The sequence below is a fragment of the Neltuma alba genome, unplaced genomic scaffold (genome assembly GCF_004799145.2).
Source record: "Neltuma alba isolate B1F8T4 unplaced genomic scaffold, ASM479914v2 tig00011597_pilon, whole genome shotgun sequence".
In the NCBI taxonomy this organism is placed as follows: Eukaryota; Viridiplantae; Streptophyta; class Magnoliopsida; order Fabales; family Fabaceae; genus Neltuma; species Neltuma alba.
In genome coordinates, this window is record NW_021636249.1 from 80,005 (window position 1) to 100,478 (window position 20,474).

Below are 20,474 nucleotides of genomic sequence, written 5' to 3' on the forward strand. Positions count from 1 at the left end.
TGCTAAATAAACACTAAAATGTCATCTTAACGTAAGTATAATTTAATTGTAATCAAGTTATGCGATTTCCTTACTGTGTTTTAAAAAATCAACATAATTATACTTGAAACATATCAATCCTCTATGAAGGCATAAGTTGTATATTTTACATTAATATGCTATTTAAAGTTTGACAATTATTGAAATACTTAATTGTTAGCCAACGTTAAAGTAATTTTTTATGAAAAAATTAAATAATTTTAATACATATATTTTTTAATTCTTATTAATTATTTTTGTGTACGAAAAATAGACTTGATACTACCTCTGGACCAACTAATTAGAAACAAGTTAGTTAATTTAACTACAACTTGTTTATAATAGACTTGCAGGTGTTATATGAATATATATTAATTAATTTATAAATAAAACTTTTAAACATATTTATTTAAACTTGTACATTTGACACAAGATATTAAGATGAATTAGAGATTTATTACAGTGAAGGGTATATAAGCAAATAAGGCATATGTTAATATAAATTTTAATTAACAATTGGATATATAAACTTTATGTTTTCTAAATAAATAAATGTCTTTATAATTAAGGTAAAATATAACAGAAGGGTGGTTTATTCTAATTCAGATTTGTTAGGAACTTTGAACGATATATAATTGAGGTGAAGCCGGATATTGTGAAAGAACTTATACTTAGAGGAAAAGATAAGTAATATGTGGTTTGAAGGAGTAGTGACCCATGTGTTGCTAAAGAGTGAGGTGTAAAAAATATAAAAGCAAAAGTATAGAAAAAGGTTATAGTGGGAGACACGAAATGTCAAGAAAGTTAGTGCTGACTTGAATGCTAGCATAAAAACAAAGGTAGCTAAAATGGATTTATTCGTCATTTGGAACTACAGGAAAGAAATAAAGGTAATAGTGAGTAGTATCCTGACTGATTGACTCCAAATTGTGTACTGCTTTGTAATTTTTTCCAAATGTATACCTTTTTATTTTACATAATTAAACAAAGCAAGCAAACAGTTTGCCCACCCGAAACAAATCTCTGTAGTAGTTATGATGATCCAGAGAAAGACCACGCATGCCTCTACAAACAATGCTACCTTGCAGATGGTGGTGAGTATGGTGCTGACTGAGAATAGCTTCCTTCCAATGTAGTGCTTGGGATTAAACTGCTGCTTTCTGCATTTTCAATTGATGTTTCCATAGCCAAACATTGCTTTAGATCAATTACAACAGAACTTATATCAGGTCTTTGGATTGCTGTTGGTGTAATGCAAGACATGGCTATTTCTAGAAACTTCCATGCTGAAGCACTGCTGAATTTTCCCTCTAATCTTGGATCCACAATGGCTTGGATATCCCCAGTCTCAAGCTTTGGACTAACCCAATCAGATATGTGACGTATGCTGTCAGATGTTCCCGTTATTGCTGGCTGGCCAGTCATTAGCTCAAGTAGAATTATCCCAAAACTATAAATATCACTTTTTTTATTCAGGTTTCCAGTTCTGTGGAACCTGCAAATTTTGAAAGATTAATCAGTCTTTGAAGAAATTGATTAAGCTAAGCAGGTGCTTTATTAACCATCAATGCTAAAATTCAAGGCTGCGGTTATTACGCTAAGCTGAGTTATATGTATTGCCAGATGGGGTTGAATGATGAACAAGTTGCTGATAAGCTATTCTATATTATATTTTGCTGAAGTTGAGGAAAATAGAACAATTTATATTTTGGGGATCAACAAAGATGAGAAAAGAAAAAATGATAACAAAAATTTATTATATAACAACATACTCAGGGTCGAGGTAACCAAATGTGCCTACTGGACGAGTTGAAATATGAGTGTCAGTGTCATTGGCAAAAGCTCTGGACAACCCAAAGTCAGCAATCTTGGCTTGCATGTTTTTGCTTAGCAAGATGTTAGCGGTTTTTAAATCTCTATGGATTATTGCTGGCTTACAACCATTATGGAGATAGTCCAATCCTGCAATTTTTATTGAGGAACAAGATAATTTCTGAAGCTAACATAACAGAACACTGAAAACATACAGTTAAAAAGAATGAAAGCGAAGGAATATGGATTGATAATTTCAAAGAGAGGAAAAGAGGATTTTACTCACCACATGCGGCATCTAATGCTATCTGAAGTCTCTCATTCCATTTCAAAGGGCACGTGTTCTTATCTGCAAAATATTTAGGTTGTGCATAGAAAAATGTCATGTCACCCACAAACTAAGTAACCTGATTGTTGAGACTTCAAACGCAAGACTTAACAAACCTGATAATTTCTGTCGAAGATTTCCTTCATTCATGTATTCATAAACTAGTACTTTCATGTCATCATCGTTACAATAGCCAACAAGAGAAACCAAGTTCTTATGATGAACAACCATCAAAAGTTCTGCCTGCATTTTGAACTTGAGCTTTATTACCACTAGACAAATTAATGCGTTGGATTTCAATATAAAGGAAAACATTCAACTCCAACATCAAATAATTAACTATTTTTGCTTCTAACCTCTGACTGAAATTCCTTAAATCCTTGCTGCGATGACTTTGAGAGTAACTTAACTGCAACTTGTGTATCATCTTGTAGCCTGCCGAGGTACACTTTCCCAAATCCTCCTTCTCCAATTACGGTTTCAAAGTGATTGGTAATACTAAGAACTTCCAAGTGATTAAATGCACGATTTTTTGATTTTAGATTCCCTTCTTTTTGAAATGAAGAAATCTTCACTGCAATAATGGAAATAAAATTCCAACAGCATAATATATTAATAACTGAATTTAAATAATTTTAGAAATAAACAAATAATAAGTACGATAGACAATCCAAATGTGGTTTCATAAACAACCCAAAGTTTTAAAAATATAATGCACTTGTTTTCAGAAATGGAGGAAGCACGTGGGCAGGGACTTTCTTATAAATGAATGTGGTGAGAAATAATCCAAAAAAGATGGAAAGAAACGTGACACGTATATTAATGCACGAACTTCGCAAACAATAAATACTTCCAAAGATTCATGAAGGGAAAGTGGATATGTGGAAGGGTGAGGGTGTAAGCTCACCGGCATACCTTTCATATCACTTTGTTTTTTCCTTTTACGTTTGCAAAACTTCACGGATATGCAGATTACTATTGCAAGGACTGCTACAGAAGCTACTACAGACGCAGTAACTGGTATAATGGACTTCTGTCTTCTGGTTTTGCAAGCACCTTTTTGGCAGAGAATAGGATTTCGATCCAAGCTAGGGGGAAAAAGCACCAGTACATAACCGTCAGTCGTATGATAGAATATTGTCGGTATACTATGCACCTAGCATATGGCATTAATGTTGTTAATAATATCTAGTACATAGACAATTACTAGCATGTTTGAAACTAAAATAAACTAGTGAGGAAGAGAGAATAGAGCAAGTTCTTCTGAATATTCTCAATCACAACAGAAGAAGTGGCTTTCTATGCAGACAATGCCACTGCAGAGGAATGAATTAAGAGTGTTGCAACAAGCAAACCTCAATATTAAAGAAGTCCCATCCTTCTCCTTTAGAGCCTTTGGAATTGAACCAGATAGATTGTTCCCTGACAAATTACTGCTAATACATCACGTGAGAAAATCACAATATTTGTGGGACTAGAAATACGCTTAACCGAAAAAAAAAGGAAAAAAAAAAAAAAGAAAACAGAAATATGCTAAAGCATTGCAACTTACAGTAGCTTCAGATTGGATAGTTTTGCTAAAACTTCAGGTATTTCTCCCATCAATTGATTGTTGGACAAGTCTCTACAGCATGACAATTTATTACATGAGAATTATTATGAATTGCTTGGATAATGAATGTAACTAAAGAAATTCAAGTTGGCATTACTTAAATACTTACAGGGACTCCAACGATATGAGCTCAGAAAATGAAGTATTTATCTCTCCAATCAATTTGCTTGAGCTTAAGTTCCTGCTCGTAGGTTGTCAAGAATGGAAATTTCACTATAATTAGCACAATCAAGGGCGAAGAGAGATATTGGACATCGCAAGATACGACAGTACAGCTCCTTGAACAATATTCAGCAATGAACAGTATGAACAGCGTATCCTAGTCTTGAACACAAATGATCGCTATTTGGTATGAAAATATCATTGTTTCCTTAGGTTATCAAGTCTAACAAAACTTTAGAACATTAAAAGACTACTCACAATGAAGTGATCTTTGGAATGCTGTCAGAGTCCTCACAAGTCAGACCTTCCCATCTATAAGTGCGGGGCATGCAAGGATCTCCTTGCCAATTTTTGGTGATGTTATATGAATGTTTGACAATCCTCATGGCATTGACTGTTATTTTCGGTATAAGCAGCATCTCAGAGATTTAGTACATAAGCATGTTAAGTCAGAATCAAAGATCTGAGTGTTAGAAACTGATAATAATTCAAGTAAAAGAAACTCCCATACCATTAAAAATTAAAATATGATGGGAGTTAAGGGCCAATTTGTTTTAAATTATTGAAAAAAAAAAGTGATTTTGGTTAGTTAAACATGAGGGGGTTATTGGGGGCATGGGGGAAGTTATTAAAACAAGCTGTTTTCAACTTATTATCAAACTAAGCTAAACGCAGATTTTTTCCCTCTTTACATATACCCCTATGCCCCGCTTATGTTTAACCTAACAAAATCACTCCTGGCTAAAATCTAGAAGAAGAATTAAGTAAAAGGAGAATGATAAGATAATAGATATGTAATACTTGCCATCCCCATCTCGAGTTGGTGAATAAGGTTGGGGCAGTACTCTATACAACTCAAAGGCATTGATCATGGGGGGTAAACCAGAATCTGGGGTCGACTTGATTGAAATGTTCTGAAGATGTACCCCTTTAGGTATTGTCTTAACTATGGTTTTGAGCTTCCGGTATTGAAGAGTTATGTTCTCCCGGATGGTATCCGTGAAACTTATTTCCATCTTTCTTTGCTGATCTTGAGAATGCTCCTCGAAGTCAAAAAAATGAAGGTAAACATAGTACTCGTAATCTGTACCGTAATCCAACTCGATAAACAAGGAAGATGAACCGTTCCGTGATCGAATTGCAGTGCTCAACACTTCTTTGGGTAATTTGTAGTCACTCACATCACCATCAATTGCAACTGATGTGCCGATTGGCTCTGAGTTTCCGATCTTTGCTTGAAGGAACCATGACCTACCGTAGATATCATCTGAGTACCTGCATTATTATTATTTGACGAATAATTCATGCTTAATTTATGCAGGTTAGTAAATGAAAAAGTAAGTACTGACTAACGATCAAAATGATTGAAATAGTTAACCTGATGAAAGCATAATCTTCTTTAGACGTTCCCAGAGAAGAGCGTGTCATGAGGTCCAGCGGCAATAAATTGGAATCGGTTCGATATATAGACTTGTGGAGAGGCCAGAGTTCGAGCAACGAAATGAAGGGTGTTCCATGGCCGGTGTTGATAAGACACACATCAATACTGTTTGTTGGAGAAACATGAATGATCTCCATTCTTCGAACAGTGTCGGCTTCATATGATTGTGTCCAGAAATTGACGCCAAGATGGAAGTCGAAGTCGGGAACAGAACTTTTGTTGTCATAATTTCCATACAGGTAGTAAGCTCTGACGAGAAAGTTGTTGTTTTTGCCTTCTTTGGGTTTAAGGGTATAGCAATTCCTTTTCCCTTCTGGAAAACTTCTCAGAGTGCTCAGCTGCTGCCAAACCTGCTCATCTCTACTGCGATATTCAGAAGATACATTATATATGCGACCTGATTCCACAACATCTCCATCGTCCGCCGCATAATAAAACCCATTCTCGTCCCGGCTTGCTTGGGTTGTTCCGCAATCAATGCTTATCTCCCCTGGTTCAATCGGAATAAGTTATAAAACGTTACGAGGAATCTAAAAATTAGGGAAAACTGATTTGGCAGTACTTATAATTTTACTAAATTTTGAATGAGGTTTCTATAATATTTTTTCTTCTTGGAAATGCTGTTAGTTTCAATCAAAAGAGGTTAGATTGTGCCCAAATTAAAGCGAAGTCCTGAATCTTCTCGTTTACACAAAGGAATGTGCTATAGCCAAACCTTCCAACCCAACATATCTATGAAGTTTTTTTGCAGAATCACTTGCTATCCCTGTTCTCTGCTTTAGTGAATCGCTTCACTTTAGGGTATTGAAATTAAGCTTTAGTAAACCAAATTATTTAAAATCATGAAAATAATTTTGGCAAATAATCAATCCATTTCCCTAATTTGCTTTTAAAACTGAGTTAGTAGTACAGAGAATATGCACATTAATATGTATCTCATCAATCAATTCATTTTCCTGGCAAGTTACTTCTAAATCCTTACATGTACAGATTTTTTTCAGTCTTTGTGAGTTCATTTGCTAGCTCGTAAGAAATCATATATATAAAACCCAACAATCAATATATCTAACGAGCTTTTCAAGTGTGGACGAAGGAGGAGCATGATCCAGTCCTTAAGAAGCTAAAGAAGAAAATAGTGCGTCGCTGATTTTGGCGAACCATGTACACTTAAGGTAACTAAAGGCAGAGAACAGAGTTAAACGAGGAGGACTTCATGAAACCTGACTTGTTGGGTTTGGAAGGTTTGGCTATGGCTGATTCTATTGTATAAACATGGAAGTTCAGGAGTTGGGTTTAATTTGGGTGCAATCTTTGTCCGTATGTAGCGCCCCATCAGCTCCTCTTGACTGCAACGAACGGTGTTTGCAAATATTATCATCCAAAGGACTAACGCTAGTAACTAAGCAAACGGTAAGGAGTGCATAAAAAGAAAAAATATTATAGGGATCTGATTTAAAATTTAATAAAATTATAAACACTATTAGATTGGTTTTTCCCAAAAACTATGCAGCTTTTTAGTAGAGGAAAATGTGATTTTGGTTAGTTAACTTCTTTACTATTCTCCAAGTAATATTTTTGGTAGAGAAAAATGAAAAGGAGGGAAGGAATAAACTCAATTTAAAAAAAATAAAAAATGGGGTTAAAAACTTTTAATTAATTTTTAGGACAAAATATATCAAATTCTTTATATCTATTATGTCAAGTTTTCCAATAACTTATGAACATGTATACTATTTTTATTACTCTTTTATTTTCCATCCTTTTCATTAAACTTTGAAAACCTTTTTTTTTTTAATTTTTTAAATTGAGCTTATTAAAATGTTTTCTCTCTTCCTTTTTATTTTCCATTACCAAACATGAGGTTATCCGTTGATTTTCCCATACCCAACATAAGGTTATATTAAGGATAGAAAGTAATATAAATACCACCATATGTATATGTATTTAGGCTTTTCTCTATTTGAGCTCATCTTCTATTTGAAAAACACCCACTTAAGTTTAAACTTTTCACACAGTAAACAATTTAGATTTGGTTCATTTTCTACTCTTTTTTTCTCCTTTTCTTTCTCTTCATCTTATCGTTAATATTCAATTGCCAAATGAACGATTGAGATTTAATAATTTATAAAATTGTGATTTAAATATTACATTTAAAAAAAATAAATTTAATCTCAACAATAATGATTTTATGAAATATTGAAAATCAACCATGTTTCTTTTTTATTCAGGGGTAGGGACAGGACGAGGAGAAAACACAGATAAGGAGAGGATCCACATCTACAATATTCTAAAAAAATGTTTTATTTACTGATTACCCTCATGCTAAATCTCTAATTTTGGTTAAAATTATTTTAAAGAATTTAAGCGTATTGTTCTTCTTTTCTTCTATGTTTCACCTACCTATTTGTTTAATATTTTTATCATATTGGTATAGAAGCTTCAATGTAAACAAAAGAACTTGATTCAAATTTCAATTAGTTATTTTAATAAATATATACTTGACTAAATATTTTTACAAATGTTAGTAGTAAAAAAATGTGTTCAAAAATTCAAACTATAAATTTATAATTTACATAATCTCTGAAGCAAGAAAGAACATAGCAAAAGAAAAAAGAAATGAACTGAGAATTACTGAAAAATCACAATAAAAAGCAAACAATTAAAACTAGTTATTATTTTCTGCTATGCAACTTGTCATTACAAGCTGCTAACTTGTTGCTATCAGAATTTTTTGTTCCTTCCATAGGATCTTAGTGCAATTCTCCCGTATAATTTCCTATCTACCAAAGAAAAAGCAAAGAAAGAAAGACTGAAAAGCAGATGAAGATCTGACCGGAATCGCTGCCATCATCTGCAACAACTTGTATGAATGAAACAAAAACAGAGCAAGCGAGAATCCACAGTGATGGCGTGCTCTTCATGTTTCCAAGTTTATCGGAAAGAGGAACGACAAAGAAATGGTGGACTGGGTTTGCTTAAACTACTGGTTCTGCTTTCAGGAGCCACAGAAGCTCATATTGCCTAAAAAGAAGACTAACTTAAAGTAACAGCAATTCAACTAAAGCGGCTTTAGTTAAAAGGGGAAAGAGTTTGGTCCAGAGTACTCTTCCAGTTTAGAGTTTGGACTTAATCTCAGTACATTAATATAAAAAATAAATTATTTCATGGGTCATTGAGCTTTTTGCATAGAATATGAAACAAGCATCATTATTGATGAAATAAATTATGCAAAAGAAATATTAAAGCTATAATAAAATAAATATATAAGTGTTAATAAATGAATGAATTTTAATTAAACTGGCAAGAATTTCATTCGGATCACTCCTTTATAATTTTCTTTTCTACCATGTGATTTGGATTCAATTAAGATATGATATTTGTGAAAGAAATGATACTTTAATTTGAGGAAGGGATGAGAAATTGGTGCTTTGAAGGAGTAGTGACCCGCATGATGCCACTTAAAACCTGTAGGGAAGAAAAAGGAAGGGGAGTGAGTTGTCAAATAAAACAAAGCAAAAGAAAAGGGTCATTCAGTGGGAGACATGAAGTGTCAAGAACATTGTGCTGATCTGAAAACTAATTTTTCTTTTTTCCTTTTTTGGAAAAAAAAGGAAGGGGAGTGAGTTGTCAAGTAAAACAAAGCAAAAGAAAAGGGTCATATAGTAGGAGACATGAAATGTCAAGAACATTGTGCTGATCTGAAAACTAGTTTTTCTTTTTTCCTTTTTTGGAAAAAAAGCTACTTCTCAATCCTTAATATAAGACCTATTTAGCTAATTTGATTAGATTAAAAAATTTAGGCAAGTTAGCTAATTATAAAAAACATGACATGTTTTTTCTCAAATACCATAACCATTTTCTTTAATATCTTCTTATTCTCTTTACTTGATTATGGTTGAGAGAGTATCAATAGGAATATTTAGGATTAAAATTAACTCAATAATTAAGTACTATATTAATGACTAAAGGAGTAGCATAGAGGGAAGCTAATATTAGACATATTTTTTCATGTACTGATATTAATGGTTAAAATTAGACTATTCTTCCATTAGTGAACATTAATGGCACTGGCAAAAATCGCCGCTAGCAAATTGACAAAATTGATATTTTGTTTAAGTATTTTAAAAGTGATATGATTGAGATGAACTGGAATTTGTATGATCAAAGTATATCCCGTATATATAAACGGCTCACAAGTCACAAATAGCTCCTAAACATGTTTCCTTCTACGGTCAAATAGCTACTGTAAGACTAAAAACAGCAAATACAGAACCTTCAATGCATACACATATAGTTAGAACAAAACAAACAAACAAACAAACAAGCAGTTTGACTAAGAAAAATAGACAGTTTGATCAAGTCTTGGAAAGACCATGCGTGCCTATGCTACCTAGCAGATGGAGGTGAGTATGATCCAGACTGAGAATAACTTGTCTCCAATGTCGTGCTTGAGATTAAACTACTGCTTTCTGCACTTTCAACTGATGTTTCCATAGCCACACACTGCTTTAGATCAATTACAACACAACTTATATCAGGTCTTTGGATTGCAGATGGCCTAATGCAAGAAATGGCTATCTCTAGAAACTTCCATGCTGAAGCACTACTGAATTTCCCTTCTAATCTTGGATCCACAATGGCTTGGATGTCACCATTCTCAAGCTTTGGATTTACCCAATCAGATATGTGGCATGTGCCTTCAGGGGTTCCAGTTATTGCTCGCTGGCCGGTCATTAGCTCAAGCAAAATTATCCCAAAACTATAAACATCACTTTTTTTGTTCAAGTTTCCAGTTCTGTGGAACCTGCAAATTTTGAAAGATTAATCGGTCTTTGAAGAAATTGATTAAGCTCAGCAAGCGGTTTAATTTATTTTTAACCATCAACGGTAAATTTCAAGGCTGTGGATATTACTGAAGTTGCAATTATTATATGTATGGCTAGACAGGGTTGGATGATATGAACACAATGCTAATTAATAAACTATTCTATGAAGGGATTGTGAAAGAAAAAAGATAATAAAAGTTATTATATAATAACATACTCAGGGTCGAGATAACCAAATGTGCCTGCCGGGCGAGTTGAAATGTGAGTGTCAGTATCATTGGCAAAAGCTTTAGACAATCCCAAATCAGCAATTTTGGCTTGCATGGTTTCATTTAGCAAAATGTTAGAAGATTTTATGTCCCTGTGAATTATTGGTGGCTTACAACCGTTGTGTAGATAGTCCAATCCTGCATTCCATTGACCAAAAGTAAAGTGAATACTTAAGTTATAATAAAGGTAAAGAACAAAAATTGAACAGCAATGGAAAATGAACTTGCAATGCAATGATGGGGAAAAAAATAAAAGTCTACAAACCAGATGCTGCATCTAATGCAATTTGAAGTCTATCATTCCACCTCAAAATATCTGGGTTCTTATCTGCAAAACCTTGAAAACTGTCAGGGAAAATCTTAAAACAACTAGTAACCCAAATTAAAACATAAAATGACTCCTGTATTCTTAATTGTAAGAAGAAAATTCTAGAGCTGACGTAAAAATATTTTTTTAATTGTAAGTTATATAGTGGGAAATTAAGACTTAACAAACCTGACAGGAGGTGCTGGAGATTTCCCTTTGCCATGTATTCATAAATCAGAGCTCTCATGTCCCCATCGTCACAAAAACCAATAAGAGAAACTAGATTTCTATGATAAATAAGGGATAACAGTTTTGCCTGCATTTTGAGCCTTATCATTATATATCATGACTCAATAAAATAATTAAGCAAAAATGATGCTTCCTACGGTTCCGGATATAAGTCACAGGTACCTGCCTCGCACATTAGGAAAATTGGCCACAGATAGTTTTTGTGTTTCAAATAGAATTTCTTTTCAAGTTTGCCTTTGATAATCAATGTTGTTCTCTCTTTGCTCTTTGATTCTTAAAACAAGCATTTAATGGTATAGACGTAAACTCAGTTTTGAAGCCCAAGACTTTTAAAACAAATGACTTACATTTGGAACTGAGGTAATGTAATGTAAAAGAAATGATTTATAGCTGAACACAAATAGTTCACGGTTTTCACCTCTGATTGAAACTCATTCAGTCCTTGCTGTGATGACTTAGAAAGTAATTTGACTGCAACTTGAGTACCATCTTTTAGTCTTCCAAGGTACACTTTTCCAAATCCCCCTCCTCCAATTTCAGTTGCAAAGTCATTGGTAATCCCATGAACTTCAGCCTGAGAAAATCCTTGATTCTTTGATTTAAGCTGACCATATTTTTTGGAAAACAACGCTGTAGCAATGCAAAATAAAATTTCATTTGTATAAGAAATCTAATACAATAGAGTACTAGTATTTCACAGAAAACTTTCCATTTCCAACTAAGCAGGGACCATCTATACATAGACAAGAAAAAGGGTAAGTTAATCACATCTAAAGACTTATATACAAGAAAAATAAATACAAAGGATTGAAGAAAAATGGGGCTCTTGGTCACCTTTCGTGTCACTAAGATGTTTTCTTTTGTATTTGCAGAGAATCAAAGAAATGCAGACTATTATTGCAAGAACCACCACAGAGGCTGCGGATGCAACAAGTGGTTTTATGAACTTCTTTGTAATGGTTTTGCAAGACCCTGTCTTACAGAGACCTGGATTTCCTTCCAAACTAGGAGAAAGTATATATCATCAAAATGCAAGTGTCAGTTTTAACGAATGAGGAAACAAATGATGACCTGCATATATTTATCAATATCAGTAATATAAGAGATGAAGACTACATTTAACATAACAAACAGGGGAAATGAGTTAAAAACAAGTTATATAATCTTTTGAATACTCTTGTTCTGAAAAGAAGAAAAAAAATTCACTTTAGAGAATGCAACTCTACTGCGTAATGAAATTAAATTAAGTTACATTAAATATAAACGTACATCAAAGTTAAACCAGTGGTCGACTTCAAACAGGGGAAATGAGTTAAAGACAAATCATATAATATTTTGAATAGCCTTGTTGTGAAAAGAAGAGAAAATATTCACTTTAGAGAATGCAACTATACTGTGTAATGAAATTAAATTAAGTTACATTAAATATAAACATACATCAAAGTTAAACCAGTAGTCGACTTCTCCCTCAGAGCCTCGGGAATTGAACCTTTGAGATTATTTCCTGTCAAGTTACTGTAGACTTATCAGTGAGATAAATTGCAAGACTTCTTGAACAAGAAATTATTGCTGCTATGCTCAAGATTGCAACTTACAGTAGTTTCAAACTGGGTAATTTTGCTAAAGATTCTGGTATTTCCCCTGTTAATTGGTTGTTTGACAAATCCCTACAATGTGAGACTCATTATATACCGTCACATATATAATTAGTAAATAACAGAAGTTATTTGGCTTGTAGAGACAGACAATGTGAAGTTTCTATAATATATGGTAGGAAAAATATACAAAAGTTGACTTTGTGTAGATGATACTTACAAGCTCTCCAATGTCATGAGACTGGAGAATGAAGTTACAATATCTCCTATCAATTTGCTTGAGCTCATGTTCCTGTTCGGACACTGATAAGAATGAAAATGTTGTTTCCGAGAAAAACACAAGCAAAGAACACGAGAGACAAAAGTGAAAGCAAAGACAAACTTTTTTTCTGCTACTTAAAATAATATCTGATACATCACTAAACAGCATGAACAGATGAAGATGATCATGCATTAGAACTCTGAAAATTAAAAAAGATCAAAAGACCATTACTTACAAAGAAGTGACCCTTGGAATGCTGTCAGAGTAATTACAAGTAACACCTTCCCATCTATACTCTTTTGGCATGCAGGGGTCACCTTGCCAACTGATTCTCATGATGTTATAGGCATGTTTGATGTTCCGCAAGGTAACAACTGTTAAATGGAAGTGACCTTGTGACTTCCTAAATTGAAGAAAATATGAAATATGGTACAAAATTGTGGATGAACAAATGGTTTTTACTCTAATTGATTTAAAACAACTCGGATGATAGACCAATATGAGAGAGAGCTGCCTAAAACAATCAATATATAGCTAAAGCATAAGCAGAGAAAGATCGGAGTAAAATATATAAATATATATATATATATATATATATATATATATATCAATCAGTATACTTGCCATCTTCTTCATGAGATGGTGAATTTGGTTGGGGTAATGCTCCATAAATCTCATAAGCATTGATCATGGGGGGTAAGCCAGAGCCTGGGGTTGATGTGATTGAAATACGATCAACAAGAACACCTTTTGGAATTCTCTTTGCCAAGGTATAGACATCCTGGTATCTAAGAGTTACAGCATCTCGGATCTCATCAGTGAAAGTAATTTCCATGCTTCTTACTTGACCCTGAGAATGCTCCTCGAAATCAAAAAAATGAAGGTAAACATAATGTTCGCTCTCTGCTGTAAAATTAATGGAGGTCAAGTTGATATATAAGGAAGACAAATTATTCAGTGGTCGGACTGCAGTTCTTAACACTTCATCTGGTAGTCTATACTCTTTTACGTCAACGTTAGTTGCTTCTGGTGTAGAGAACCGCTCTGAGTTATCAAGCTTTACATTGAACCAGGACCTACCATAGATATCATCCGCATATCTGCATTATTATGTCAGCAAAAGACTTTAATGAACTCTGACATAAGCAGACAGATATATATATATATTCCGATTATACATAACGTTCATATTAAAACACATACCTGATAAATTTAAGGTCTTCGGACATACCCAAGTTAACACATGTCATGAGGCCTAATCAGTAAACTGGAGGAGGCTCGATATATAAAGTTTGACAAGGGCCACAATTCCAACAGCGAAACAAAGGGTATGCCATTACCAATGTTTATAAGACACACGTCGATGTAGTTTGTCGGGGAAACTTGGGCAACTGTTTTTCGTCGAATAACACTGGCATTCTCAAACTTAATTTCTGTCCAAAAGTTGACACCAATATGTAGATGAAAGGATGGAATGAAGTTTTTGTTGTCATAGTTTCCATAGAACATGTAAACCCTAATGAGATAGTTGTTGTTTTTGCCTTCCTTGGGTTTCAGTGAATAGCAGTTCCTTTTCCCTTCTGGAAAACTTCTCAATGTTCTCATCTGCTCCCACACCTGTTCTTGACCATTATCGAAGTTATTATAAGAGGATAGATTATATATCTTGCCAGATTCTACAAACTCTGCGTCATCTGCGTCATGATAGAATCCATTTGAATCCCGGATGTCTTGAGTTACCCCACAATCAATGCTTATCGCCCCTAATTAAATTGGAAGACAAACAAATTAAATAGGTTAATTTTTACGTATACGTAGTGGGGAGAGTGGCTAGACAAACATATATGAATTGTGAATCATCAATATATGGATGTCAGAGATAAAATCCATTAACGTTGACTCATTGTTCAAGTTCCACGCAATGCCTCGGAAAAATCTCAGTAAATTATTCTTTACTACTCTGTACCGTTCTCTTCATAAAGAATTTTTTTTAACAAGCATGATAACTTTTTATGGAAGGCAATTTTACTTAAAATATTGTCAGATACTAAATATAAGTATTTTTTTTAGTTAAATTTTAGATTGTCGCATTATAAGAAATTAGCTGGCTTGTTGATTTTTATAAGGACTTTTTTAACAACTTTGCCAAAAAAAATGTAAAAAAAAAAGTGTGTCAAAATCCATTAACTTTGAGTCATTGGTCAAATTCCATGCAAATGGCTAGGAAAAATGACTCCCTCCCATTCTTCTTATGAGGACTTTTTAACCACTTCAGCACGATTAAAATTTTTTTGTCATATATTTATTTAGGATCAAGAAAACTTTCCAAAAGAGGTCTTACATATGCAAAGAACCCAGAGAATACGTGGTTATAGAGCACACAATAAATATATATATTTATAGGTATGAGGCTCAATGGTGAATGATGGTTGATGGTCATTACGATTTCAAAAAATAAATTTGTAACTCTCCCTTCCTTTTTTTGTTTTCATTGACATGACGCCTCCTCAATGGCCATGAAATCATCTGAAGGTTGATGTCGGTCAATTGAGGTGAGGATCTAAATTAGCAAATTTTCCCTCTCCAAATCAAATTTGAATAGTCCTGACAATTTTCATATGATTTTTTTAATTAGAGTATACTTGTTTTTTTACAATAAATAAAATATCAAATTAAATTTTAACTTCAAAAATTAAAATAAATAATAATCAATTGCAAGACATTAAACTTAAAATATAAATTTAGACTACGACGACAATTTGAGCAATCATAATTTTTGCAAGATCATATTAATTTTCTGGTATTTGAATTTTACTGAAATTTGTAAATAAACAGTATAAAATGAAAATGAAAAGAAAAAAGATACTCAAAATTTGGTGGCAGCTGCAACTGCATTGCATGGCTTATAAATAGTCGGTAGCAGAGCCAGGAGCAGTATAATACCAAAATTTGTGAAGACCTATTGAAAATTTTGTAAAGATATAAATTACAGAACTGTAAGTTAGTTTTAAAATCATTGTCCATGATAAACCACTCTCATCATAAGCGTTTTGACTTTTGATATGTGAAAATTGGGGGGGGGGGCATGAAAACGAATCATAAATTTCCAACTTGGTGGTGTTAAAAATTACGTAAAACATGAGAAAAACAGAATAATAAAACGAGTCCTGGGATCAGAAGAATCTAAATTGGAATTCAAAGAAGAAACCGGTCGAAGTGCTTACGGCCTGTATCAGTATCATCACCACCGTCTGATGGAACAACTGCTTGCGCAGACGTTCGAAGGTCCATGATTGAAGAAGCAGCCAAAAGCAAAGCCAGAAGCCATAATGCTTCCATCTTCATGGTTTTCTCAGAGTTAGTTTTCAGCAAAGAGGAAGAGAATGAGAGAGACAGAGAGAGTGAGTGAGTGAATTGAGAATCATGAGTTGGGACCATTATCTAATTAGACTGCAATAGCTGAGAATTACTAAATACTCCTCCAGTCTTAAAGGGCGAGTTAAGAGAGTTGCAAGATATATATTAATTCATTTTTATCTCTAATATTTATCTTCTTTTTTTTTTTAAATTAATTTATCTAACTTATAAAATGATATATAATTTAGTATCACACAAGTGTAATTTAGGGAGATAAGTTAGACTTCTTAGATTTTTTTTTTTTCCGGGACTGAAGACCTCTTAGAGTTAACTCAGTTAAATGTCATTGTTTTTAAAAATTAGCATTAATTCCATTTACGCTTAGATCACTTCATAAAACGACAACTCATATTATTGAATTTGATTCATTAACAACCTTTTTGGAAGTCATTCCTAACAAAATTTTTCTTTCATTTTTGGCCATTCATTCTTTTCAATTTTTCCGTTAGTTTTATGTAGCTTATCAAATAAATTTTTCATTAATTACAATATGGTTATGTATATAAATTAAATATGAAATTTACTTTTTTCTTATTTAATTATTATTCTCTTAGTTTTAGAAGTTAAAATGATGATTATTTTGATTGAATCATAGTTATTTAATTAATTTGAACCCTTCGATTTTTTTTTTTAAAAAAATTGTTCCCTGAAGAGCTGTAATTTATTATGCAAGTCAAGATCTTCCATAAAAGATAAGAGATAAAAAAATTATGACGAGAAAGCCAGATTCTTCGTAATATCTGATACTGATGAAATAGGAAGCCTCTATCTAATCTTTCTGATCCAAGTTCATCGTAATTGAGAATAACATACATTCAGAGAAGAAATTCTGCAACCTATGAAGTATTTAATTTTAATTTTGGTCACTGAAACTTTAAATATGTGATCTTGGTCTCTGAAACTTACTTTATTTTGGTTTAGCTAAAGATTTTTTATTCACGAAACAAAAACTAATTAAAACTAAAATAAATTTAAGGAATCAAAATCAAAATCAAATCAAATTTCAGGAATTAAAATCAGAAAAGTCAAATTTCAGGAACAAAAAAAATATTAACTCATTATTTAATTAATGAAAAAAATAATTGAGTTGCGTTTTTTTTTTTTGGGCAGATTGATATGATTGACCTGATGTGGGGCAAGATAAGTACAAAAGAATTATGAATAGTACTTTAATACTTTATGGGAAAAAAAAGGCAATTTATAATGTGATGTTCGAATTATTGAGCCTGTGTCACACGCACATGATGCTAAAGATGAAATGAAAGCAATTAGTGGGTTGGAGAAATAAAGCTAAAGCAAAGAAAAAGATGGTCGTGATACGCATGAAATGTTAAATAAGTATTAACTGACCGACTAATTTACATGTTATTGACAAAGTGATAGTAATCATGAACTTGTTGGCCAAAAAAATATGGACTGGTCAGTCCATAATTTTAATTTCCCAGGTCACCACACGTAAATCGAACTCTTGTATGCTTAACGATGATTTGCTAAATGTTAATCCTCTTTTCCTATCTAGTGTCTCACGAGCACAACACATTATTAAATTTTAAAGATAAATGTACTATTTTACTTTTTATTTATTATTATACAAATTAAATTTCTTGAAAAGTGCAATTCCCAAGAGGGTTACTTCCCCTAATTCCCAGGATAATCGGGGTTAGATAAGGTCATAAATTTTAAGGGTAAAAATAGGAAAAAAACTAAAATATATACATTTAGTTTTTTAACTTTATAAAAAATTTTAGTTTATTCATTTAACTTTAAAAAGTACTATATTTTTTGTCATTTATACCAAAATCATTAACCTTAAATTATAATTTTTTTAACAATTATAATTATTTTTAAAATTAAATTTAATATGTTAGCATTTAAGAATGTTTTATTATCAATACTTGTGTCATCATTTTTGTTACTAGTTTTAGGGTTAAATGACTAAAAGTATGTTTTTTAAAGTTAAAGAGGTAAGCTGAAATTCTATACAAAATTAAAAAAATGTTGGTATTTCTTATGATTTTAGCTTGTTTTTGGCTGGTTTTTGGTATTTATATGTGAGATGCAGGTATTTATTCGAGGTACAAGACATGAGAAGGTCAAAGTAAAATTTGTGATCAGGTGACTACAGAGAACAATGCTGCGATGTTGTGGATTTTTGAAGCCAAGATTTTTCTATGAATTTTCAGAATATAATTAGACAGCAAATCTTTCACGCCTCAAATTTTACAATCATTAACATTATTTTCTTAAAAAAAAATATCGATAAATTTTATTGCATTAACGTATAATTTGACCTTTCAACTATTTTCAGGAATTATTGGTTTTTATTTGTAATTTTTATTTTTACATAATTCATGTTAGGTGGTTGTTTTCTTGTTGTATTGTTCGTGTTCTTACATTTAAATTGATTAACGTTATTTTCTCTCGCCCTTAATGTAGATATTAGACGAGTAATGTAGAGACTAAGAAAATTCAACAGCTGAGAATTAATTTAGTTAATTATTTGTGAAAAAAATGTGCATTTATTTTTCTAAAATATCATCCATAATAATTTACATTGAAATTGCTCCAATTAATAGAAACTCCTCCATTTAATATGTGTAGTTAACAATACTTGACAAGTAACTAATTATTTGTTTAAAGGAGTACTGATCCATATGGCTCCAAAGCCTCCCCAAAAAAAGAAAGAAGATGGAAGGGGAGTGAATTGGCCAACAAAACTAATTAAAGACAAAAGAAAAAGTTCATATATAGTGGGGAACATGAAATGTTGTTGGTGACTTAAACAGTAATTTACATTTTTTCCCAGAAGATATATGCTTGCACAAAACAAAACTTGTAGATGAGGACCTCATATTACTTGAAATACTTATATTCTTATATATGCATAGTACTATATGTTTAAAAAATAAACCATGCTAATCACGACTTATGAATAATGCAATTTATACCATGTTGATATTAGCGATGGTTAGATTGGGCTTTTTCTTTCCATTATTGAAGATTAACGTCATTGGCATGAACTGCAGATAGAGCGAATTTACAAGACAGGATCGGAATTTTTGAAGTGATATTTGATTTGACATGAAATGATGAAGGAGGACACATATATACAAAAGAAATTTTATATATATTGCACTTTGTGGAAGAGATAGTAAAGGTGCAGGCTTTGGCTAAAAGAAAGAAAGAAAAGGAAGGGGAGTGAGTTGTCGTTGTTAATTGTTAGTGAGAGATAAAGTACAAAAAGGAGAGAGTGTGAGGCATGAAGAAATATGTTAAAATTGTTATTGCTAGCTAGAAAGTATTTTTGACTGTATCTCTTTGTAATTTTTCAATTTATACCTTTTAAAATCCTTACTCATGGCAAATACTTAGATCTCATTTTGGCACAAAAAATAAAGGGGAAAAATGATGAGTACCTCCAGTTCTATGTATATGACCTTTTTGACTACTACATAGAAATTAACCAATTTAGTTAACCAATATTTTCACAAGTGGTTAGCAGAGTATAACCAATACATCAATGGCTCGTAAAAAGAGGTCAAATCCTTAAGTTTGACGTTTCTTGCTCATAGTTAGCACTATGTAGCTCCTATATATCACTTTTTTTTTTTTTTTTTTGTGAAGTAGCTCTCCTTTAAAACAAAGAAAAGACAACAAATACGGAACCTACATTGCGTACGCATATCATTGACCTAGTTTGGTTCATGGATTTTGCAAATTTCTCTCTCTCTTGATCCAAGCATGATCACTTCATAAGAAATGGGTACGTTAGAACAAAGAAAACAAACAATTTGACTACACAAAACAAATCTCTGGTGGGATTATGGATGATCATCAATTCAGAGAAACACCATGCATGCCTCTTACATTAAACAATGCTTACCTAGCAGATGGAGGTGAGTATGATCCAGATTGAGAATAATTTATTTCCAATGTAGTGCTTGAGATTGCACTGCTGCGTTCTGCACTTTCAACTGATGCTTCCATAGCCAAACATTGCTTCAAATCAATTACAAGAGAACTTATATCAGGTGTTTGGATTGCTGTTGGTGTAATGCAAGACATGGCTATTTCTAGAAACTTCCATGCTGAAGCGCTGCTGAATTTTCCTTCTAATCTTGGATCCACAATGGCTTGGATATCCCCATTCTCAAGCTTTGGATTTACCCAATCAGA

At 32.6% G+C, this 20,474-nt stretch overlaps 1 protein-coding gene across 1 annotated transcript in view; it reads right to left on the reverse strand.

Moving 5' to 3' along the window:
- Window positions 1-811: 811 nt before the first annotated feature.
- The window catches only part of LOC114715531 (probable LRR receptor-like serine/threonine-protein kinase At1g51880), a 34,206-nt gene continuing 14,543 nt past the window's right edge, over window positions 812-20,474 (reverse strand). The window contains exons 8-27 of the mRNA XM_028900401.1: window positions 11,859-12,028; window positions 11,443-11,654; window positions 10,965-11,091; window positions 10,734-10,796; window positions 10,417-10,606; window positions 9,761-10,177; window positions 9,388-9,410; window positions 8,207-8,347; window positions 5,311-5,863; window positions 4,738-5,207; window positions 4,191-4,326; window positions 3,880-3,951; window positions 3,711-3,782; window positions 3,514-3,591; window positions 3,074-3,246; window positions 2,515-2,732; window positions 2,275-2,401; window positions 2,117-2,179; window positions 1,791-1,980; window positions 812-1,513 (exon numbers count right to left, since the gene is read on the reverse strand). Of these exons, the coding sequence (XP_028756234.1) occupies window positions 1,096-1,513; window positions 1,791-1,980; window positions 2,117-2,179; window positions 2,275-2,401; window positions 2,515-2,732; window positions 3,074-3,246; window positions 3,514-3,591; window positions 3,711-3,782; window positions 3,880-3,951; window positions 4,191-4,326; window positions 4,738-5,207; window positions 5,311-5,863; window positions 8,207-8,347; window positions 9,388-9,410; window positions 9,761-10,177; window positions 10,417-10,606; window positions 10,734-10,796; window positions 10,965-11,091; window positions 11,443-11,654; window positions 11,859-12,028 (3,913 nt within the window). The 3' untranslated portion in view covers window positions 812-1,095. The remainder of the gene's footprint in view (window positions 1,514-1,790; window positions 1,981-2,116; window positions 2,180-2,274; window positions 2,402-2,514; window positions 2,733-3,073; window positions 3,247-3,513; window positions 3,592-3,710; window positions 3,783-3,879; window positions 3,952-4,190; window positions 4,327-4,737; window positions 5,208-5,310; window positions 5,864-8,206; window positions 8,348-9,387; window positions 9,411-9,760; window positions 10,178-10,416; window positions 10,607-10,733; window positions 10,797-10,964; window positions 11,092-11,442; window positions 11,655-11,858; window positions 12,029-20,474) is intronic.